This window comes from Agelaius tricolor, unplaced genomic scaffold, assembly GCF_023055355.1.
Source record: "Agelaius tricolor isolate 1412-34295 unplaced genomic scaffold, bAgeTri1.0.p SCAF_3, whole genome shotgun sequence".
Lineage (NCBI taxonomy): Eukaryota > Metazoa > Chordata > Aves > Passeriformes > Icteridae > Agelaius > Agelaius tricolor.
Genome location: NW_027269263.1, coordinates 32,870,000 through 32,894,607, shown reverse-complemented (window position 1 = coordinate 32,894,607; position 24,608 = coordinate 32,870,000). Strand labels below are relative to the sequence as shown.

General features: G+C 44.3%; 2 protein-coding genes across 3 annotated transcripts in view; both read right to left on the bottom strand.

The window, feature by feature from the left end:
* Window positions 1-12,299: 12,299 nt before the first annotated feature.
* On the bottom strand, window positions 12,300-16,731 carry PHLDA1 (pleckstrin homology like domain family A member 1). Its single transcript, XM_071423393.1, has 2 exons — window positions 16,127-16,731; window positions 12,300-16,019 (listed from the first exon to the last, which is right to left on the bottom strand). The coding sequence occupies exon 1, from the start codon at window positions 16,588-16,590 to the stop codon at window positions 16,132-16,134; it is 459 nt and encodes a 152-aa protein (XP_071279494.1). The 5' UTR covers window positions 16,591-16,731; the 3' UTR covers window positions 12,300-16,019; window positions 16,127-16,131.
* Window positions 16,732-21,636: 4,905 nt separating this feature from the next.
* NAP1L1 (nucleosome assembly protein 1 like 1) overlaps window positions 21,637-24,608 on the bottom strand; it is a 28,679-nt gene continuing 25,707 nt past the window's right edge. For both annotated transcript variants that reach the window (XM_071423392.1, XM_071423391.1), the window contains one exon: window positions 21,637-24,400. In XM_071423392.1, the coding sequence (XP_071279493.1) occupies window positions 24,365-24,400 (36 nt within the window). In that variant the 3' untranslated portion in view covers window positions 21,637-24,364. The remainder of the gene's footprint in view (window positions 24,401-24,608) is intronic.

Here is a 24,608-nt window from a genome sequence, read left to right as displayed (position 1 = left end):
GCCCTTGCACAGCCCAGCCCGAGCCCTCCCCTCGCTCCCTTCTCTGCCTTTGGAGAGGGAGCACACCATGTGTTATCCCCTTGCAGCTCATCTCCCTTTTTAAAAATAATCTCCCTTTTAATTATATCTCCTGTCTTCAGCTAACAATCATTGCTGTAGTGCCATGGCCTTGTGGAGGCAGTGAGAAAGGCCAAGCAGAAAGTCCTGTGTGGCTCCAGGATGATGTTCAGATGGATGCCCTGTCAGGGAAATGGCTGGGAATATAATTTGGAAGTGGCTCACCCAGGAACCACCACCAGCTGACATGCTCCCCTTCTACTTTTAGCCCCTCAAACCTGTGCCCTCTGACTGGACAAGCAGGGAGATATTGGCTTCAGCCTCTGCAGGAGCACTCCCACACCAGGGTGGGGATGGGAAGGACATGCTTCCCTCTCGGATGTCTGACAGCCAAGAGGGACCAGGCACCTGCAGCAGGGACAGTTCTAGGACTGGCCAGGCTCTCTTCCACCAAATGTGTCTGGACCCCGACAAACACTGGAGAAAACTCAGCCCTGCTCTCTGCACCTCTCCTGGCACTGCCAGCCCCCATGTGCCAAGACAAAAGGGCATGCTGGAAACCTCTAAAGGAGCTGGTGAAGAAGGAGCCTGACTCACCACTGCAGCTCCAAATAGTTCTAATGGCAGCAATAGAGAGCATGGGGGAAACAGGGCAGTGAAAATAAATAGCTCTACTCTGGAGGAAGTTCTGAACATTTTAGAGCTTGCAGCTGGGCAGCAATTCTGGAAAATATTTTAATACAGGGATCTAAATGTTTTCCCTGGAAGTCTGCACTAAAACTGGATCTCTTGAGTGAGAGGATGCATCCTTTGGGCAGTAATTTGCTGATGCTATTTCAAAAGTGTTGAGGTGGATCATGTACAGCTTCTCTCAGTATCTCAGTCATTCCATTTTTTATGCTCTGCATTGTGGGGATGGGCTTGTTCCAAGTTTTTGCAGCTCATAACACAGCAGTACTACACTGGTTTCTCAATGTTAATACAAAAATAAAACCCTGCAGCAGAATCACTTCTGCACTAACATGAAAACTTCGTTCCAAGCAGTAATCAATCCAGCCTCAACCACTCTGTTTCATCAGGTCACTTCCCCTTGGGAAACCTCTCCCTCTCCATAACAAACAAAACAAAGTCCTTTCAAACACAAGTCCACCTTTATAACAGATGAATACATGATAGGCTGCCTTCTGTCTTTTTGCCATGTCATAATTGATTAGCCATTGGGCAGTCATATATTTGAGTCCTTGCAATACTTCTGAAGAAGCAAGATTTCTCACAGACATGGTAGATGATACCTACAGAGCATTTTAAGTAACCAAAGGTATTTGTGACTGGGAATGTGAAATGGTGATGGTAACTTGGCTGCAATGTTCAAGGGTCACTAAGGATCTGAAGGTCTTTTGCTTGGAGATAGTTGCCTCTCCAGGCTGCTCTTCCATGACTCACTCCACAAACCAACCTCATTGCCACAGCCAGGAGGAAATGATTCATAAATACTGACCTTTCCCCTTGCCACCCCTGCAAAATGAGGTCTGTGTATAAGCACTCCCAGAGCTGGAGCCATGGGAATTACAACTAGATAAACCATCCACTGACGGCAACATCGCGCAACCACTTCCTTGCCTCTGCTAATGGTGGAGATGTTTGCTGTGAGCCAGGCACACTCACAGGAGAACATAACTGGGGCAAAACAGACAAATTAGGCAAGGAGAAGGTGACTCAGAACAGGGGAGGTTGAAAAAGAAGGGTCAGAGCTGGATGAAATCCCTCAGTCTCCTCTTTGCAGATATGTGAAGTCAATGTCTCATAGAAAAATAGACATACTTAATAAAACTGATATCCTTCATGCCACACCCAGTCTATGGGATTCACAGTGCCAGGTCAGCAGTCATTAAAGAATAATATTGCTTCGTTATTATTTGCAACTTCCTCAGGACACAGGATGCCCAGCCTTGGGTTTGCAGCCTGTCATCGACCTGCTGCACAATCATGAAGTGATGAGGGGCTGGGACCCAAAGCACTCTAGGCTCAAGCTCCTCTCTCAGGAGTGGGTGCAGCAGATGGGAGGCAAATGCAAAAGGGAAAGATGGATACCTCTTTGTCTCCCTTGTGAACCATCCTCATGACCTAGGAGGTCCTCCCCACTTCTAGGCAGACTTCTCATTGAAACTTCCCAGTTTAAACATCCCAGAATTTATTTCAGTCCAAATACAAAGACAGGCAAAAGGATGAAGACTTTTCATTTCTTTATCACACTATTTTGGGCTTCAACTCTGTTCAGCAGAGCATTATTCCAGGTCCTGCAACATGCCTCATACAGCTATCACCAGAAATGCCTAATTAAACTAGTAGAAATGTCACCAGGACCTGGCAAAAGAGACTTGCTCCTTAGTTTTAAGTCCATACTTCTGTGAGGAGTTGCCACAGAGGAAGACAGTAATGGCAAACTGTTCACTGTCCTTTAGTGAGAGCTGCCTCTAATGGTACAGCATCTAGGTACCAGCTGCCCCTGACGTACCAGATATAACAGAACCTCCACCTTGGGACACAGGGAGTGTGGACAGAGGACATAACAGCCAATGTGCACTCACAGGGAAAGCTGCAGGCTTTACAGGTGGGACTTCTCTTCAAGGTGAAGCATTAGGGTGGCCCCAGCTGCAGCACATAGCTGTGGCCAGCCTGCAGTGGGGTTGGCAGCCAGTCCCCAGTGTGGCAGGCTGCATGGGCACTGCTGTGCTGGAGTTTGGGGTGGCAGCCCCCCAGCATTGCCCTGGCTTGCCCCCAGGAAGCCAGCTCCTGACCACCCAGTCCTGTGGCTGACAGCATGAGGGCATGGGCTTGCAGCTAGGGTGGGGCATGTAGGACCGTGCAAAGGCAGATTAAGGACCTGCTCCCAGCAGCCTGTGACGAATTTGGACTTCCATGTTTTTCCCGCCAGCAGTGGCAGTGTTTTTGCAAAGGAGGCAGCAGCTGTGAATCCACCCCAAGTGCGGGGTGCACAGGGTGCTGGCTGCCCTGGAGCAGGCAGCTGCCTGGCAGAGTATCCCCAGGCAGCCACGTGGGTGGGACAGTGCCACCTCCTCCCTGGTGTTCCTGGTGGCAAGCACCCCCCTGCACAGCTTTCCTGCGGGCTGCGTGGGACAGCGTGTCAGGGCTTGCAGGCAGACTCAGCAACAGCATAAATACAGCTCTGCTTCCAAGGGCTGGCTCAGAGGCAGGCTGAGCAGCAGAGGAGACAGCTCAGTAATTATTTATGCTGCACAGAGAAAGGAATTATTAGGCAGCTGTTGGCAAGCGGGCAGAGGTACCAAGATAAGCCAGCCTTCCTGGTTTAAGAGTTTGGGGAACCAGTGACCAAGAGCAGCATTTCAGCCTCTTGGTGCCATGTAAGCCCATCTCTGTCAGTATGACAGAGGTTTACCTTCCTCTCTGATATTCTCAAAGCATGTACTCAACTGCAGCATCCTGCAAAGAAATGTAAGTAAAGAGAAAGATGGCAAACTTTCGTCATTATTGAACAACACCTATTTTGTTGCCACTGACAAATGTTGAATTCCCAGAGACAATTGGGAAACTGGAACTGTGTTGAAATGGCTGCTGAAGAATTGGACCCAGGCCAGTTGATCCTTCAAAGGTGCACAACTGGGTACCATGTGCCAATGAACCTCTTTCTTCATTATCTAAACAAGCACTGGAGCTTCTTCTGGGACCAACAGGACTCATTTCTCAGAAAACATCTTATCAGAGGGTGAATACTCAAATATCTGGTATCTTTCCTTTTGGGTGCCTATATCTCCTCCCAATACCTGAGTAGCTAAAGCAAACTATGACAAATGCAACAATGATTTTTTTTAACATCTTTTTCATATCAAAATCTTCCCAAGAAACTTTTGATATGAAAAATCTCAAGCTTCCCATTTTGATCACAGATTTCCTGAAGAGGCAAGTCCTTCAGTGAAGTCAGTGACATTCTGACACAGATTTCAGCATTGCCATAATTACACCTCTTGAGTTTTATTCTTTGTTTTCCCGAATGCCCCACTCACTTTAGCTGTTCTAAATTTTTGGAACAGTTTAATCACTGCTGTTAGCACAGCAAAGGTGGCTGCACCAGAAACATGTTCACCTGGGGCTGAGGGGATCTCCATGGGCAGTGCCTACCCGAGGAAAGCCAGGTCTGGTCTCCACTAAAGCTTCCACCAGGGTGTTTTGAAGTCTCTTAGAAAGACTCCCTCAGAAATGGGCACTATCTGGTTACGAGGCCAGGGAGGGGCAGGGAGAGGCCTTGGTGTCCCATATCCTGCAGACCTTTCATGGAGCCGCCGTGTTTGAGGTCACTGTGTCTTGAGCCATTTCACTAATGTGTCGCTCCCACCAAAGGCCCGAGGCCCTCCCAGTGCCCCTGGGTAATGCTCAGGCTGAAGGGCAAATGTTAAAGTATGGTGTGTCCTTCCCCTGGGCCAGCCTGAGATCAGATTGCCAAGGAGGCCAGGCTGTAAGTCAGAGGAAGGAGGGTGAGTTATGCAGCCCCTCCACCATCCACTTTCCATCAACATGCCAGCAACAAACCCATCCTCTGCAGAATGGCCTTGCAGGGTGCCAGGACACCAGAGAGGAGGAATCCTGATGTGTCTGTCAGGGACTCACCTCCTCTGTGGGCAGCTGGGCTCTGGCACCTGCTGTGGGGCCCTCTGTGCTCCATTGCATCCACGAGCAACCCTGGGGGTGCAGGCATTTCCACTCCTGTGCACGCCTCCATGCACACTGAAATACAGGGGTTAATTTCTCCAGCAGAATAGACCCAAGGGCTTTGCAATCATCCAATATGAAAAATTCAAACATTTCCTATGTCCTGAGCTGCAAGATGTAGAAATATGACAGCTTGTCAAGGGTGGGCAGTTACTGGGTATCTCTGGCTGCTGAATAGACTAATTTTTCCTCATCCCTAGCACCACACTTGCACGTGTTCTGTGAACATGAAGGAACTGAACACCCTGAGTAGGTTGTGTGCAAACCTGGGGGCTGAAGATCTCTTTGAAGCTGCTGACAAAATTAAGAGCAAGGTTTCTTGGAGAAGGGAGGGGAAGTATACAAAAACTGAGCTTTCCTCTTCAAAAAGCTGGTAAAGGATGTGAAGGGCTGGAGAAAAAGAGACAGCATTTATAAAAGCTGAGGATTTCATGGGTTGGGAGTGGGGAGCAATTAATATAGCTCACTGAAGTTCTGAGCTATTTGACCCACTGGCATTGTAGCATCTATAGCAACACTGCTTAATAGACCAGCAGTAGTAAATTTAAGATACAACTTTCCAGTGTTATGTAGACAACATCTGGGAGCTGAAAACAGCTGTATCCTGGTATATATCCTCCCCTTTGTGCACAGGAACAGGGGTGGCCCTCATGAATAGCCCTAAATCTGGGCTAACCCTGCCAGCTCCAGAGAATGCTATCAGTGCTGTCAGAAGTTAGGCACCTGCATAAGAATCATACTAAACAAGACCTGGCTTGCATTGCATCACAAACTAGGAATTCTGTGTTATAAAAGCATTCTTCTTTTCCAAGGGGTACATACAAACCTTGCCACCTTGACCTCTCCCAGGCTACAGGTCAGTGAGGTACTGGATTTTACAGCAGCTCTGTGAGGTCTGGGCTAGAGAAAGGCCCCACACAGAGTATTGGAAGACCCATTAAGAGTGTCACATAAATACCCTGTGCTCTCAGACCATTCCTGCCTTTCAGTGCACCGTAACTCCTGCCTGCAGCAGAAGGGCAGCGGTGACGGCGGCAAAGGCAAACCAGCTTTCACCTTAATCAATCACATGTGGGAAGCAATGTGGGCAGCTGGGAGAGGGGGAGCACCATCCCATCTCCTTAATGTCTGTGAATGCTTTCCAGTGACTGCAGCAAAGGTGTGGTAATAAAAAGACCTTCCTGAAGGACACTGGTGCAGCAGTGCTACTGTCAGGCTTTGCCTACCAAGTACCCCTGGGCCGGTTCGGTGCAGACTGTGACAGCTGAATTCAGAGCAAGCTCCAGCTACACCCGAATTTCATTTCACAAGGGCAGATCTAATGGAGGATGGCTGCATAGAGACTGAGCAGAGGACGTGGCTGTGGCTGCTCCAGGGTTACCCTAGCTTTAGGGGACACTAGCCTCATCAGCAAGGTGCACAGAGTGGATGGGGCAGCAGCTGCTCTCATCGTGGGTCCCACGAAACGCTGCACGCTCAGAGATGAGGAAAAGAAAAAAGAGGGCTGAAGAAAGACAAAGCATATCCAGAGCTGAGCAAAAGTAAATTACTTCTCCCAAATTCAGCTTGATTTAAGGTTTCAACTTTGAGTGAAAAAATCCTTAAGTGAATATTCTGAAAATTAACCATTAAATCCACCTAGATTCAGTTAAATGAAAATATTAGGAAATCAAAGGCAGCAAAATGATGTTTGTGGCCATGACAGATTTGCAAATACATATAATCTTTACTTTTATGCAAGATTTGCATTGTGTTAGATCTCTGCCATTGCCCAGACAAAAATGAAATATTACATTAAGGTTACCTGCATAAGGATTCACCCATTTGCACCATGTTTCAGCAGGAAAAGAGATTGCTGAGGATTTTCTACTGTCAGGAAAATTGATCAAGTTATTTAGAATTTCCTTTGAGAAGAAAATACCCTTTGGTAGATGGCTCTATGGCTGAATTAGGGAAAAACTAGGAAGACCCCAACCCTGCAAGTGAAGGATGGGTGCTCCAGTCCCACCCCTGGGATAACTAGCATCCAACCCACTGGGCTTGGGGACCTCTGTGCTCAAGGTATGTTTGCCTTGCACCTTCAGCTCAGAGCACCAACTTCCCACAGCCCAATTCAAGACATGTCACTGCAGCTGTTTCTGAGCTTATCAGCAGCAGAACTGCAGGGTTAAAGGTGTTCTGCAGAGCCCTGTGAAGCTTTCAGACCTCATCCAGCTGCTCATTGCAGTGTTAGAGCTCACAGAACCCTGGTGAGGAATGGCAGCACAGGTGAAGCTGCCAGCAAGCCAGTGGCATGACACAGCCCAGGGGGGCTAGTGAGTGCCTTCAGTGTCATTTATGGCAAAGCTTGTTCTGTGGGGCAGAGGCCTTTGGAGCAAGTATGGCCCAGGAAGTCTTCTCTGGTCAGATGTACCTAGCAGAAGGACAGAGGTGAGTCCAGAGCCCACCCATCTGGCTGGCCCAAGTCCCTCTGGGAGGCAGCTCCTGTCTGGGGAGCCCCTCCTCAGCCTCCCTCCCAGATGACTAAGGATGACGGCAGGGTGGCAGGCAGCTGATTGCCCCATGGCTGCAGTTTCACAACTCGAGCCATCCGTGGGCCAGGACTGCAAGCTTCTTAAGCCCTCAGGAAAACATGCAGGAACACTTTCCAAATTGCTTGGGAGTGACTGTAGCAGCTTCCCTGGGGCAGCAGAAGCTGAGTGCTCCTTTGCAGCTGCTGCTCCCAACTGCCTGGGCTAAATCCTCAGCACAGGAACAGGCCCACCTGTCATCCTCTCCACTTATGCAAGCTACACTTTCCTCTTAATGAGGAGGGGGGTGGAGGGGGGAAATGGCTACTTGTTCATAATTAGGAACAATTATAGGAAAATAATGGCCTATTTCTAGGACCATTTCATATGGACCATAAATACACAAGCATTGTGTTATGGTGTCTTACTGCCATCTCAGCCATCAGATACCCCTCTCTCTTTGCACTCAACACTCAGCTCGTGCCTGCAGAATCGTAGTGTTCACTTTGGGTTCTGCAGATGCATAGGTCTGACCCTCCCTCTGACCAGAAAGAGGTCATCTGACCATCCCTCTCCATCTTCCTGAATTCTGGAAGGACAGGCAGTTTATTTTAGAGGCCCAGCCCCCACTCCCAAAACAGCAGCCTTTTCCCAGGCCAGCTGGGTGCCCTGGTGAGGAATGCTGACAATCTGCTGTCCTGGAGCAGAGCTGTCAGCATTACTTCCCTACTGCTGAGCCCTCAGTCAACACTCACATAAAGGATAAGTATGCAGCCCGCTGCCTTGTGACAAGAGCTGTGACTTTGTTTAGGAGCCAAGCACTAGGAAAGAGTACCAGGGAAACGTGGCTTAGTGGAACAGGAAATATTAACAATCTGTGATAAAAATGAAAAAAGCAGCCAGTACACATTTAACTCAGCTGGAGGCACAGCTCTCTGACTGGCTGTGAGTAGGAGCAGCCTCTGAAAAAACAATAAAGAATAGCTTTTCCAGTTCAAGGCTGACTTTTAAAAGAACAGTAATTTTTCATGTGTTCATCTGCATACAAGAAAAGCCCCTAAGCAAAGTCATCTGCATATTGCTGCTGGCACAGGAAAAGTCATGGAGTTTTCAGGTCCACAGATGGTTGAAGGAGCTGTTGTGAAAGCCCACAAAGATACACTCACACAGCCCCATCACGCTCCAGCAGCAAGCTAGGATAAGTGGGTTGGTTACTACAGCTTTGTCCACCAGTCTGTTTAGGTTTTTCCTGCTAGAAAAACAAGATTGGGATAAGTGTGTCTGACTAAAAGCTCCTTCTTTCTGAGTGAAGTGTTTAAATGACAGCAGAATAGTAGAGAAAGAAAATGATTTCTCCCCCCTTTATTTTCTTTTGTGTGTTTTAGTCAAAGCAGGTTGAAAAAGCTGCGTTAACACTGGATTCATATCTACAGAGTCCTTTCAAGTTATTATGGGGCTGATAACCTCTCTTTGTCCTTGTAATCCACAGTAAATAGAGGAGCTTAATCCCTCAGGAAATAGGGAACAACTCACAGATCCCCAGTACACCGTTTGCACAATGCCCAGTGCTGGGAATAGCCAGAAGCTGATTTAATAATCTGAAGTCATCCAGGACTCTGCTAAATCCCAAGTGTTTCTGCCTTGCTCTTGTCTCCAAGGAGCAAGTAACTGCAATACAATGCATCTTTAAGGCTGGAACCTAGATGGCAAGGCAGTCACCCATTTAGGCCTCCATCCAAGGAGCCATAGCACTGGCAGGGGGACTGGACACTGCACGTGCAGGTGATTGTAAGGAAGGTCTCTACCAAGCACAGGAAATGAAGCAGGCTCTGCTGTGAGAGGCAGCTCTTCTCAACAGCGCCAGGGAGCCTGGCTATGGATGGAACACTGCTCTCTGGCTCCCAAGGCATGACCTTGGGCAGGCAGCATGGGCTCTCTGGTCCCGAGTTTCCTCTTCTCCAAAACAGAGATATGATATACAAGTGGGCTGAGAGCCTTGCAGAGAGGTGCTATCGCTGGCACAGAGAATTATCATCCCAGGCCCAGCTCCAAGGCACACAGCAACGTGGAGAGCTATTCCCTCAAAGGACCCTGGCTCTGGCACCCAAGCCAAGCACAGGCCATATGTGTTCTCTGAGCTGCAGGTTCACTGCTATACTTTTACCTTTGTAAATGACAGTAGGTACAAAAGGTCCTGAAGGCTGAGCCTCAAAACCTGACAAAAATGAACAATAATGAAATAATCTCCTCCTAGATCGTATGCAACCCAGCTCTTGAGCCTAAGTTACAATTGAAGCAATATGTACAGTCATAAATATCAGAAATATTTACAAAACACAGACAAGATCTTAAAAACAAAAGCAGTGATTTCTTCATCTCACTGGAAGCCTTACAAAACATGGGGTAAATTGTCTCAATTGAAATATTCTGCTGACCACAGAGGGCTGTATCCTCCATTGTAATGGTTAGTCATTCTATACATATTTTCTGGTTCAGATAATCTACTATGGCTGCTCACAAACTATTGCAAGGCAAAGATTAGGAAGCAGGGTCATTAGAAATTTTGTTTATGCGAAATCCACTGTGGTCATAGCACAATACAACACAAAAGGTAAATCTAACCCCCATTCAAACAATCGTTTCCCCAGCACTGGTGGCTGGCATAGCCAGAGACATCTAAGAGAAGCCCAGGAAAGGCTGCAAGAGTGGCTAATTTAAATTTCCTGTGATGAGCCTCTACTGGGATACATATCTCTGCCTTGATGTTTTTCTAAAAGCCTAAACAACACCAAAAAAAAATCCAAGCACTTAAGCACAGAAACCTCACCGCTGGCTTTTTCTACAAGTCTCCTGAGGAAAATTTGTAGGTACTGCAATCCAACCAGGCTTTTGAGGCAGAGCACAAGATTCATGCAGACACCAGCTGGCAGTACAGCCTCACTTCCCAGTGCTTCATAGAGGAGCTGATGTCCCTTTCCTTGTAAATTCTGTGTGTACCATTAGGCCAAGACTCCACAAGTAATTGAGCCTCATGCTGAGGTCCCAAGCAGCTCCCAGCTCCTTTGGGTGCCAGGACACCTTGAGGATGTTCAGCTCTTAGCAGGCCCAAAGGCACCTCTGCTCATCTTCAGCACAGAAGGCACAAAGCAACACTATGAGAAGTGTGTACCAGGGTCCTTACCTTACACATCAAAAATCCCACACTGGAAAGACAAAAAAAAAACATAACAAACACCCATGGCACTGTTCATAACTTTTATTTTTTTAACACTTATTTCAAATTTATAAAACACTGAAGCTGAAAGTCTTTATGATGGTTGATTTTATTTTAAAAAAATATGGATAGGTGTGGAAGTAATTTGGCACTTTCTAAAAAGGACTGAGTTGTTCCTGATAGAAACAAGCACTCAGAGGAGTGAAGGCTTTCACTGAATTCTGGTTTGGGTTCAATTACAAAGAAAATTGTTCAGTTTGAGGTGTGCTGTGAATTCAGTGAAATTGCATTCTGGTCTAGATTTCATCTTCCTCTCCTCATAATTTAATTGGGAAATATGAAAGGACAGAATGTCAGTGTTACCCTAATCACACACCATCAATACTGACACAGATCATCGGCAAAGGTCTTGCTTCTGGGGTTTCTAAATCAAAAGAGAAGCAGCCACCATTTGTGGAAAAGGCCAACATCTGTCCCAGTCTGGAAAAATTCTGGTTGATTTCAATGAACTTTGAATAAGATCCAGATTATCTCTCTGTACTCCACATTGTACTTCAGATGAGAGAAAACTTAAGAGAAAATGCTAGTAAGACAACATCCCCTGTTAGGAAAATAATGGCCTATTTTCTAGGACCATTTCATATGGACCATAAAAACATAAGCACTCTTATTTCACATCCTCTTAATCAAAAGTTAAAGCAGAGAAGCATGTATTGATGCACTTTTGTGAAGATATCACTATTGGTGCTGGAGCAGAAACAACCACCAGTTATAAAGCACTTGTTCCATATTTATGTCCTTACAAAGACACTTACTGCTATTAAAAGCTTATAAGGGATACCTGCAACAGCTGTAAGGAACAGTGGGTCCTTGAATAGATAATAAATTTAGAGATGCTTAACTGACTTTTCAAAGCTGCTGAGCACCAGCGCTTGTGAGAGGTCAGATCTTTAAGCTATAATTTGCATATCAATATTAAGTTCAAATGCCTATATTTTGGGGTGTTTGCTATTGAAAAGAGAACTTGTACTTATTACAATAAAGGCCTTCTTATGGAAGAGGTTACTGACATCTCCCCAGTGAAGGCAAGCAGCAACAACATGTCTAGGTCAATGCACCCTGTGTCCCTGAAAGTAATACACTTTCAGCAGATGCTTGGAAATGAGGACCTGCTGCCATACCGATACATATCAGGGCAGTCCAAGACATCTGAGCAGCTGCAGCACTACAGAGAGCCCAAAGCAGCACATTTTTCTTGTTACACCTAATTTCTTTTCCCATGAAGCTAGAAAAGAACAGGTCGCATTTTATGCCAGATGGTGGAAGTGGTTTTTTCCTGGATTAATTTCAGGTTACTTGAAATTCAATCATAGTGTTTAAGATCTATGAAAAAGAGAAACAAGGCTCATTTAATGCCTCCTAATGTCACGCAGAGCAAGGCATTTACAGGTAACAGTGATGAGCCTGAATTCTGTGCCCCAAAGACCTGCTGTACATGATTTGTGACACTGAGTGTTACAGAAATCAGCTACACTTGGTGTGGGTGCTCACACATCACACACTGCAAGAAGCAAAACTGAGGACTCTGAATCTCATAATGGTGCTATATATATAAAGATTAATTGGAGCATCTGAGTGGGTCTTCAGAGAGTACCTACCCAGGTTCAAAGTGTTCCTCTTCAGCTCTTAGATTGAGCTTAATACATTGGAAAAGCTTAGACCAGGCTTTAATCATCACAAATAGCCCACCAAACAACCATTCTTCCAACATATTGAGACCTCTTTCAATAGATACCTCTTTATTTGAAATGGAATGTATCTTGAAAAATATGAAAAATAAATCACATCTCTCAGAAATCATTTATGAGTCATATTTACACACAAATTTTTTTTGACGACACTGGTATTTCTGCTCACAAGAGGATATGCAAGAAAACATTTCATACATCACTGCAGCTATAATTCAGAAGCTGGCATCTGAATATCATGAACCTTAAAAAAGAGGAATTAATTCAGGATGTCACAAAACAGCATCCACTTGATCTTCCTTTTTCCCCCAGTTCCTAAATTGTCTTGGTCACCACAGCTTGGATTTTCTTACTAAATCTGCCCCTTGATTACTTTTTTTTTAATTGCAACAAGTAATTTTAACCTTTTTATGAATACTGTCCCCACTTTCGCTATCTATATCAAGCATTTGCCTGTGTGTGTTTTATCAGCATTTTTGTTTATTCTGTAATGAATTTACTTCAGTCATGTGCTATCAGATTTCTTTTCAGGGTTTTTTTTTTTTGGAAGAGGAAGGACAACTTAATTTATTTATCTGCAAAGCTGCAATAAGATGGAGCATGATGTGCTGAACCTGTTTTCATAGCCATTGCTTACAATGCAGTAACAGACAATATTAAATCCAGATGTTCAAATGAAGACTATGTAGTAATAGAGGGGCAAGATGAAAAAAACCCCAGAAGTACCTCTTATAACATCAAACAATTTCTTGGTCTAAAATTACTATCAGTCAAGGAAAAAAAAAGTAAACTGAAACAAAACAACAAAACAAAACAAAACCAAAAAAAAACCAAAAACAACAAAACAAACAAAAAACCCACACACCATGGAATTCTGAGCGTGAGAAAGTTGTCAGACTGTCCCCATCAGACAATTTAGCCTTATTTATACTGACAGGGCATGAGCCACATGGTCCAACTGTCCCCAGGGGACCCCAGCCAATTTGTTCCCATTCAGTTTCCAGGAGACAGTTTGGAGACACGAGGGAAAAGTTTGATCCTTACACCCATCCCACCCACTCAGGCTGGAGGTATTCAAGGTAGATTTTGTGATGTGACCACCTCTCACACTAGGAGACTGGCTGACACCAAAATTTCTAAACAGGTAACACAGCAGGTAATGACAAGCAACAAAAGTTTGTTGAACTACATCGGAGCAAAAGGTTTTTTAGACCAACTTAAAACAAGAAACATAAAAGTGGGGTATTGACCTTGAACCAGTGAAAATTAGCAAATTTGAAATGAACGTAGTTTCCTCATACCTTCATATTAATTTTCTCACTAAAATGATAATCTTTAGCTTTCAAAGTACAAGTACTTCCAGAAGAACAGTAAAATTTCAGCTTTAGACTACATCCACAGACTTTTGTGGCATATAGAGCTTGCATCCACCGAGGACAAGAATAACTGCCTCTCAGAGAAATACATGTGTCTCTGATCAAATAGGAATTAATTCTCATCAGTTACATTTATCCTTCAGTAGGCTAAAATGTATTTTAGTAGCGAGATCAGCATTACATCTGTATACCTGGAAAGGTGGATTAGTTTCTCAGTAAACTGTAGTTAATCACTCTAAAGAGGGGAGCCAAATTACAGTCTATTTTGTGAGTCTTTGACTAGCTCATTAGAGAATCCCCTTGCAGCTCTAACGTCCAAGCATTAGCAGAATGATCATGGCAGATGTACAGAAAAGTGGAAATTCAGTGTTATGATTGCCAAGCCAGCGAACCTAATCCTAGAAGATGCGGGGCACCTTCAGATTTCAATTAATGGCCAAACAGTGACTTTGTTAGTTAGGACAGCTGTAATCCACCACCCCAAGTTCACCACGCAGCCCTGGCGAGGGCCAGGTCAAAAAGAAGCGCTCAGGAGTAACTACAGAGCATTGTTGGGGCTTTGATCTGCACCATACCATGCTTTCCTTGTCTAGATCTGTGACTCTGACACCTGGGGGAAGGAACAAAAGATGAGAGCTAACACAGACCTCAATTTACTCCTTACAGGACTGAACTTGATCTTAGAGTGCAGAGGAAGGGACCGACGGACACTGTAGTGAATTCTAAAATCTCCCTTTGAGTATCACTTCAGCTTTCTGCTTTAAACACTTACAGAAATAAGCTTGCACCGAGAATGTAAGGCTTTTGCTGTCAAATTACACCTCATTTACACAAAAAGCCTTGGATGTGTAGCTTTAAAAGATTTTGTTTATATTAATGTAAATTGTAAAGGGGCTAAAAGCCATTTTCCTCACCACACTAGCTAAAATAAATATCTCCACGGCTTTGACATTTTACCTTGGACCAGAGATAATGGGCCACACTGCTCTGTCCCACTTGCAGCTTCCCCCTTTCATTTAAACCCGAGAACCTGGGCGGTAGCAGCACCCAAGGTGAAGCAGCCACTGCCAGAAGGGCCCTGTCCTAGAAAGCTCACTGCCCATGCCCGACTGCCTCCTCTGCACCGGGCAAGGAGCTCCGACCCGCTCCCGCCAGCATCGGCAGCCCAACTCCCACTGACTTCTAAGAGGCAGAGAAACACACACCAGCTGTGCAATTAGCCCTTTGTTTTCCAACTTCATGGCTTCATCAACGTTTTTAGAGGCAAGATGGCACGCCTCTCTCAACATCTGACAGTGCTAAACACCAAAATTAATCTAGTTCATCTCAGCTAGAGAGCAACTTTCAGCTTATAAAAACTGTGACCAAAATAAACCATTTGCACGCTAAAACATACATAAAATTTTAAACTACAGACTGCTTTAATGCAAGACATTAAAAAACCGCCATGAAAATGCAACACAGGTTGAGAGTCCAGATCACTTGAAAACTGAGCGTGCAGAGGGAGCCCTGAACTTGGAAGCTAAGAAACGTTCATGAACACTTCCCAGCCCTGGCCCACCAGCCTAGGAGCAAGCACACCACACAGATAGCTGGAGTCCAACTCAGATTCCTGTAGCACAAAAGAAGTTGGTCAGATTCCTTCCGCTCATACACTAAACAGGTTGGTTTCAATCCCAGAATGACAAGCGACATCGCTTTTTTGAATAGCCAAGCATGAATAACTTTTTATCATCTTCCACCACGTTTAATATTTAAAAAAAAAAAATCAATTAAGCCCCAGCCTATAATTGTTCTCATTAGAGAAAATAGGTTTCATATGCAGTACAGGTTTCAGCCAAATTTTGAAACACACATCATATTTTCCATGCTGGTGGAATATGGTGTATTTTGGGTAAAAAATTAATAACTTTTTTGTCAAATTGCACACAAAGTACCCAGAACTTCTCCATTCTTTCAGGGAGCTAACATGCATATTGTTTTTTTCCTTTACTTTTTTGATACGGCCTACATTCAGAAATGTCTTGCAAATAAGCCTTAAAAAAAATAAAGGAAAACAAAACCAAAAGAAAACAACGCTAATAAATAAAATAAAATACATTAAAATAAAGTTACAGTACATCATGTCTCCTAGAAGTCCCATCGCACCAAAGGATCCTTTCCAAGGTTCATAAACAATGGATTTGAAATGCTTCTCGGCACCGAGGGCGGCAAAGCAGCAGCAGCAGCTGGCTGAGGTTCGGGCTCTTGAGCCGCTTCTCTCCGGTCTGCCCGCACCTCCGGCGTTTGCCCAGTTTCTGAGCCCCTGGAGCAGGTCCGCCACGAACGCGCTCTGTCCCTCTTCTCGGAAGCGCTCCGTGACCGTGACCTGCAGTGAGACAGAGAGCACACAGGGCACCCGTCAGGCGAAGAGGCGGCGGCCGGGGCGGGCAGCCCCGCGGTGCCGGAGCGGCGGGCGCGGAGCCGGGTCCGTACCTGCGCTAGGCGGAGTTGGAGGCGCCGCGGAGCCGCGACCCGTGGGGCGCTGCCAGGTGCTGCTGCTTCTGCCGGGTGGAGCGCACGGCCAGGATGGCCTGGCGGTTCTTGTACTGCACCATCTGCAGCGTGATCGCCGCGTTCCAGCCCTGCTCCTGTGCGCACCGAAAGTCGATCTCCTTCCCCTCGGCCATCACCACCGTGAAGTACACGTACTTGCCCTTCCGCTCCACGCAGTCCACCGTCTTCATGTTGGAGAAGTGAAGCTCCTTGATCTTGGCCGCCGGCTCGGCCGGCGGCGCCGGCTGCTGCTGCTGCTGCGGCGGCGGGGGGTGCTTGGGAGGGATGAGGAGCAGCCCCTCCTCGGTGAGGATACAGCGCTTCTTCTTCCAGAGCTGCAGCAGCCCGTCGCTCCTCTTCTCCAGCATGCCCTCCTTCACCGCCTTACAGCCGCTCTCCAGCATCCTTTTGGAAGGGTTAGACGGCCTCCGCCCGCAGGGGCTGGGCTCGGGGCGCAGGCGGCACCAGCCGAGCACTCTCCGCCGGGCGCCGGCTCCGATGCGGAGGGCCGGGAGCGCCCCGGCCCGCAGGAAGCGGAGCGGCTGCCGCCCGTGCTGCGGCGTGGCGAGCGGCGGGCGCTGCCGGTGCGGGCGGCCGGGGTTGTCGGCGGGCTTTTCCCTCCCCTCCCGCTTTTGAATGCGCCTCTCCCACCCCAGAGTGACACCCAGCGGAAACAGCGGCTCCTCCCGCCCGCCGGCCGCGGGGAAGCCCAGCGCGGTGAGAGCAGCGGAGCCGGAGGCGCGGCGGGGCCGCCCGCCGGGCGGGGCGGGGGCTGCGCTCCCCGCGGCTGCGAGCCCGGCCCGGCTCCCCGCCCCGCGCCCCAGGCTACGGCACAGCACGGCTGCGGAGGGAAGGGGCTCCCCGCCCTAGCTAACCAGCGCTAGAATGATACACGGACAGTACCAGGACACGGCAAATGCCCGAAAGTGCTCCTTTGCCTTCCTCGGGGTGTTCCCGCACTATTTAGTTGAAATGCAGTTCCTCATCCTGCCTCCTTGGGCAAGAGCAGTAAAGGGCCCGCTTCTGCATGCTTTCGATTCAAGCCCAGTAAAAGAGTGCCAGTTTCCAGCGGAACCCTGATATTTAAGCGATCATGGCCCCATTAAACAAAAGAAAGCCTGAAAGAACCGGTACAAGAGCTTGATTCCTACCCTGGCCTGGGGAAAAGCAGCTTCAACTGTATATATAAAATAAATCTTTACTTTCTGCAGCAGTTTGAATAATGTCTAAAGAAAGACATCTGTAGCACTGCCCTAAGGAAACAGCAGGACCTCAGTACATGGAAATTGCAAAAGCAGACTTGGGGAAAAAATAAACCAACCAAACAAAATCAAACTGGCAAGCAGCTAGGAGCATTTTTATCACTCTGCTTTTTTTGGATTATCCCCCGAGGTTAGCTTTTGAATAAATGAGTAGAAAAGTAAAGTGACCTAAGGTTAATATGAAACTATTTCATTCTTAATCCTCTGATGTATTAGATGTAAATCAAAATCCCACATAGCTTAATTTGGCTGACAAGGCCAATGTAAACTGAATGCTAGAAGTTTCATACTATGTCTGAGAGCACTGTTTTTAAACATACATCTATCATGGCCATAAAAAAACTCTCCTCACATCAATCTTGGCAGCTAGGAAGCAGATCATGCAGCAGCATGTGCTGTGTTCTAACAGATTAGAGAAAAAAAATAAAGAATGATGATAGCGTCAATGGAGTTTATCTCTGATAACATTTTAAAAAGGATTTCCTCTTATAATCTTTTCCTCTTGAAGTTCAAAGGTAATTTTGATAAATTGCTGAGGGGTAAACAATTTAAGGCAATAAAAGGAATTAAAATTTAGCTGGTTTACCCTTTTCGAGGTAAGTAGAAAACACTCAGTAACAAAGGCAACTTGACTAGCCATAAATTAGGTGGAAAAGGAAATCAATATCCTAAACCATCCATTTATATAAAGAATAGTCCCTTCTCCTCAGAGCTGGATGGGTAGACTGTAAGATACAGTTCATTCTCACAACCATTTTATGCCTATTTTAACAGAGACACATGCTAATTTTCAAAAGATCTGAATACCATTCACCAATTGCCTCCACCAGCAGTTCACTGCCATTTGAACCTAAATTCCTTGCACAAATATCTGTGTCTCCAGCTGATTGTGCAAATATAAGGTGTCTCAAAAACAGCTTGAGCAGCATAAGAGAATTCCTGCCTTTTCACTTGTGTTTTGCACTGATTTCTTTGCTCCTGATGAGGTCTCTGCTCATGTAACACACAATTTTGAAACTCTCCTACCGAAGCAAACTGGTTAAAATGGATTCACCTATATAAACCAACTTAATAAAATACTGAGTTTATGTAAGTCATAGGACACTAGGCTAAACCTACAGAAGACCAATTTCTAACAATTCACCTGTTCAGTTTTGGTTGCTGCTCCACTGCTGTAAGCAAACAGCCATTTGATTCCAGGTAAATGCACTAACCAGTAGTGAGGAAACTCACATTTGATTTGAGAGTGCCATGTTACACTGTAACAGCACTCAAAAACTCTCTCCCCACCCCACAACACTGCACTGTAACACTTAAGGACATTTACACACAACCCGTATCTGTATAATTTAAGGTGAGTTTTTTCTCTTGTTCTCAGTACTGACAGTAAACTGCAATTAATCATATGAAAAAATGGAGACTAGTGTGGAAGGCCAAATATTTTCATCAAACATACAGGAGAAAGAGACTAAATTCATTCTACTTTGCCTTTCCATGACAAAGCATTGAATGTCAGATTTTGAACCCAACTCCAAACACTGATGGACATACTCTAATATACAGACTCACAGCACTCTTTATTCCTGGTGAAATTCACCTAAGCATGTGGTCAGAAGCAAACACGCAAAACATCCATTTAAATTTGTACTCTATAAGCCAACAAATATTAACAGCCATTTAAAACACACTATGTTTGACCAAAAAATCCAGATCAGTCAAAAGTTACAAGACTAGTGCAAGATGAAATACTGATAGTTCCATGATAAAAGAACAAAATATCGTGCACAATTTGCCAGTAAAGGATAACAAACTTCGTTTTCCTAGATGCAAGTCAAAACTGAACTTCGGCAAATGTTTCTTAAATTACTATTTTGACAAACCACATTTAACAGTTAGGCACACTACAGTATCACACTGAGATTTTACTTTACTTTTCTGGAAATACATATTTAAACCACCGCATTTATATAAAATGCTTCACATCTGCTACCTAGTATTGAAGTAAATACTAGGCAGGTTCTGCAGCCATTCCAGAAATAGCTGATGTGAAGATGCCTCCTACTGTCAAACCCGAAACACTACAGTCTGAAAATGTGACCTTGGGTGCAGATTTTTATTGTCAGCAACTCCATCTCACAGATACCTGTATATACCCCTCAGTAAATCAAACAGTAGTGAAACATTTACCATAACTACCAACCACACTGCGCCAGGCCTTAGCATTCCCTAAAACCCCTGGCAGTACCAAATAAACTGTAGGCAATTCACCAGCTATTGGCATAGCAGCTTCTCCAGCCTGGCTTTTTCAAAGTCCTTTGCACTTCCAAGGCAGTGGTTTTCCAAAAATATTCCAACTTAAGCTCACATATCGTAGAGAAAAACTAGGCTGTAAAGGAGCTTTTAAGGTTCTCAGATTTGACCACTGCAGTAAAACACCTTTGAGTTCAGAACAGTTTCTCCACTACAGGGCAAATGTAAATTTGAGCAATTACTTGCCAACACTTGAGCACACAGAAGCAAAGCTCATAAGAGAAAGTTCAGGACTCAAGCCCCTCCTGCAGCTGCAGAGCCAACTTGTGTTGACAATTCACAGGCTTTAGTCAGACACCTGAGAACACAAGAGCCCTTCTGCCATAGCCTCTCAAACCTTGTGTGCCTGTCCCTGGGGTACACAGGCACAGAAAAATATGGAATAAACAGCTTATCTGTACCTGGTGTACCCTGTCTTGTCTGCTTTACTCACTCTGATTTTCCTACAAAAGCTGAGATGCAGAGCACACGTGGAACACTACCAGGCCTGAGCAAAGGTCTGACAAGGGGATTTTAAGAGCAATGAGACAAATGCCACGTGGACAAACTTCTACCTCCTCTTGTTATTGTATAGAAGTAAGACTTTAATATTTTCAGTAGATAATTTATGCTCAATTTAGGCAAGCATTACCAATTAAAAGTCAATTATCTCAACATCCTCTTGACATCTTGTGGGGAACCTCAAACAGGTTACTGAGCAGCTATTAAGAAATGAAAATGGAGATGTGACTGCAACAACTTCTCTGACCTGTAAAAGTCTTGGATTAGAGTAGAACAAATCTGTACAGAAAAAAGGAGAAAGCACTGTAGAGCTGAGTCTACCTACTCCAACATCCATGTGGCTCTGGACCCAGCCTAGCAGACCATCAAGGCTGTTCATGCTTTCATTATCTGGCTGTCCATTTTGTACTGAAGGGTGTAGTATTTTGCTTCCTTAAGCTGCTGAGAGTGTCACAGCACAATCTTCTGCCCAAAAGGCAGCATTTGGTAAACAACTGCTGCGTAGACACCTTTGGAAATAGGAAACCTTTAGCAGAAAGGTCAATCATTCATCTGCATATAAGTTTCCTATCAATTTTCAAATCAGGTTGACAACAATGGGCCTTGAAACACAGCGAAAGTTTTGAGTACCAGCTTGAAGGTGAACACATTAATTCTCTCCACTTTTCTACATTCTGCTTTTTCCACTTAAAAAGCAAAACATGTCAGAATTACAGTATCAGCTATTAGTTTCAGGAAAATCAATTTCAATAGCCCAGAAGAGCATCTAAGCTTATGAAGCTAGGAGACACTGGTAAGCAGTGTTGCTATGCCCAGTGTTCAAATAATCCAAGGTAACACTTCTAACTGCACCAAAAAGTAAACTTTTAACACTTCTAACTCCAAAAAGTAAAACTTTGGAATGCTAAGCTTAAATCTGGGCTCCTTTGAGGATGCTGTTTTTTTAACATGAACAAAGTTGTATCAAACAGGAAAACTCTTCAGTTCTAATCTAATCTAGATTGCTAAAAGCAATTATGAAAGAATTGCAAAGAAGCCTCCCTCTCCATCAAGCATAAGCCCTGAAACCCCTTCCCTGTCATTCAAAGTCTCGCTTAATTCTCTCCTCTTTCCTCAGCCACCTCCCACTTTTCCCCCCAAAATAATTCTCCCTTCAATGCAGCAAACAAAACTGGACACAAGACACTATTTACACAGCTGTTAAATTATGGTGCATTTCTGCAACTGCTGCTAAAGGCAGCAGTTTCTATTTCAGTGACACATTTTCCCAGCCAGACCCTGTTAACAAGGTAACTTACCCTCCTCAAATATTAAAGGAGGAGATTCTCTACACCTGGTATAAATGAAAAGTGAAAAGAATGAGTCACAACACTCCAATCAATGTTGAAAGTTTAATGTTCCTGCTACATACTGCCTTTCAGAACTGCTAAACAAGAGTGTCATTAATAACAAAACTACAGTAAGCACCAGAACAGTTTTAATTTAACCAATGCCATAAGAACTGGCACCTCATTTATATTCTTCTTTTTGCTGCAGTCTGGAGAGCACAAGAACTGCTGATTTAGAACTAGCATGTCAATCTGGAGAGAAGCTTACCAAAATCTGTCAATACGATGTATTCATGACCCTGGATCTTGCAGGCTGCAGGTGTGCATCTAACAACTCCCCTTTTCAAATATTGTATCCCATTGTATGTTATGAAGGTGTTAAATGAGAAAGTAATCAAAAAGCAAGCCAAATTTGTTAAGTAGTGAATTTTGAAACTTACAACTTTTAACAGTTCATTTTCTTTTAAAAATACAGTTACCAGATGCTGTTAGCAAAAATGGGCTAGATCTAAGTAAGGACTTCAGAGACTTCACATATCCAGATGTATGAACTCCAAAGCCCCATCTCAATGACTTCTCAAGCTCAGAACATACTATCACAGTTTGGTCTCTACATGTCCTCAAGTTTAAACCTAATCTTGGGAGATGTTTAGAGAAGAGACCATGTGAAACCCAAACACCTGGCAGGGTAAGGGATAAAGGATAAGCATAAGCATATTCTGATACCACAAAAAACACAACCATATCTACTTTAACACATAGCCACTGAGAGTATTTGTTAACCTTTCATAACTGCTTTTTCTATGCTATGATCTGTGTTACCTAAAAAACACCTAAGATCACAGCTTCAATGGTCCTGCTTTACATACAGCTATAAATAATGAGCTCCTCCCAAATCCACAGATACCTGGAGAGGAGAAGCCTGACAGGGATTCTGACACGAAGCAATGTGGTATTTAGGCCTTCAAGGAATTAAAAAAGAAAAATCAGTAACAAAGCTAAAACGTTTTAGTCAGAGGACACTAAACCCACATCTTCTTGAGGGGGGCTGAGGATTTAGAAGGGCACTTGGGATAAGCTTCATTCTGTATTACTTACCCTCCAGGGAAGAGACATGCTACAGAAACTCTTCCATCAGCCCTATCCTCACGTGGTCATTGCCTCCTCCTTGCCCTGCTCTTTTAAAACCTTTATGGCTAAGTGTGTAAGTGGCACAAAAAACCAGTAGCTACTGCAGAAATAGATCAATTTCCAACACTACAAGGACTATTCCATCCCTGAAAAAGCTATCTACTTGCTTAGAAGATTAGAATACATATTTAGTTGTGTGAAGGACAAGACAGCATGGACTATACTAGCATGCTACAGACTGGAAAAACTCAGAATACATCAGTTCACAGCCTCTTTCAGCTCAGTATGTTTAAATACACATCTCATCAAGCACCTCTGCTGCTAGGCTAGAGGCAAGGTAAAAATGAGATGAGAAAGATCTTCTAAGCCATGTGTTTCAACTGACAAAAATATCCAATATGGACAAAGTACGAACCAGAATGTGCAAACACAAGCACAGTGAACAGAACATAGGGTGAAGAAAGCAGAATTTCTTTGGGTTGGTTTCCTCACAGATGTTTGATACAGTGAGGACAAACTAGAATACAGCCATGTGTTGCCAGCACTCCCTTTGACTGCAGGGCATGCTTTGCTCAAGACCACCTAGCTCCATCTACACAGACTGAAAATCCAAGGCACTTCACTCCAGATTTCATACTAATAGGCAATGCCTTAGGGTCAGGCACAGCAACACTGAAGTCCTTTATCAGATCTAGCCCCACTTCTAAGAACTTGTCTTCTCTAAAATGGCAGTGTGGACCAATCACTGAAACATTGAGCTCAGATTCACAAGTATCACACTGCAAGTGCAAAGTATGGATCCAACTTTCCAAACTATTGTGTTTGTTTTTCAAATGCTATATAATTTACTTTTCAGTAATTATCAGCTTTTTTTTCTAGTAAAACATGAACTGCAGCATGTAAGATATGCATTACCAGTTTACACATGCAGATACACAAGTAATAAAACAAGACTAGCTTCTGAAAATACTAGGTTTTATTCACACCCCTGTGGTAAACAATAACCTTAATATGATGACTAGGTTTCTTTTGTAGATCACTATGTCACATAAAATACAAAACCCATAGCATAAACAAGCTGACAGTTATGAATGTTTAATGTGGTCTCATTAGGAAATTAAACAAGTTATACTAGTCCTCTCAAGTAGTCAAATTCAAAATGCATCATCATCTTCATTAGTACAAGTCACTGCCATTTCTATAACAAAGTAATGAAGGCACAGCTAGTGCAAGCAGACTTAAACCCGTTCAGACTACTGGGCTGAAAAAATACTTTGGTTGGTTCTTCAGGAGAGAGTTTTCTCTAAACAAATATTGGTCTCAGTTAACAGTTCTGATCATCTTCACAGCTGCAGTCTAATAGCTACATGACAAAGACTTCACAAGAACCAAACTATGTAGCAATGAATTAACATTCATGCTTTAGGGCATTTACTGCATTCTACATATTGGCAGAAAATTATACTGTTAAAATGCTAGGTAGATTGAACCTACATTTTAAACTGGTTCTTAAGTGTTCAATTTCTTTTTTTAACAAATTGGTTACTTAATTCTACCAAGATACAAAACATAAGGCTGTAAGTAACTAATAGTTGTGTTTAGGCTATTACAGTGCAGGTAATCCTCAAGGCCACAGACACACTGCTTCACTGCTGCTTGCATTCTGCTGGGTTTTGATCCTTCTGTTGAAAAAAAAGGAAATACAGTTTAGAGAAACAGTATTTAAGAAGAACTATCAATATTGCTAAGCATGCTTTCTCAAGCTGCAATATTCTTCCAAAGTTCTTCCATCTTATCCCTTGCATTAATTGTCTACCACTTGCAACACTACTGTCATTGGATGCAGCAATATCCACACTGCATTTATTTTGGCTTTGTTGGCACATCAGG

Coding starts and splice junctions, on each gene's coding strand:
- PHLDA1 (XM_071423393.1), bottom strand. CDS start 16,590: ATGCTGGAGAGCGGCTGTAAGGCGGTGAAGGAGGGCATGCTGGAGAAG.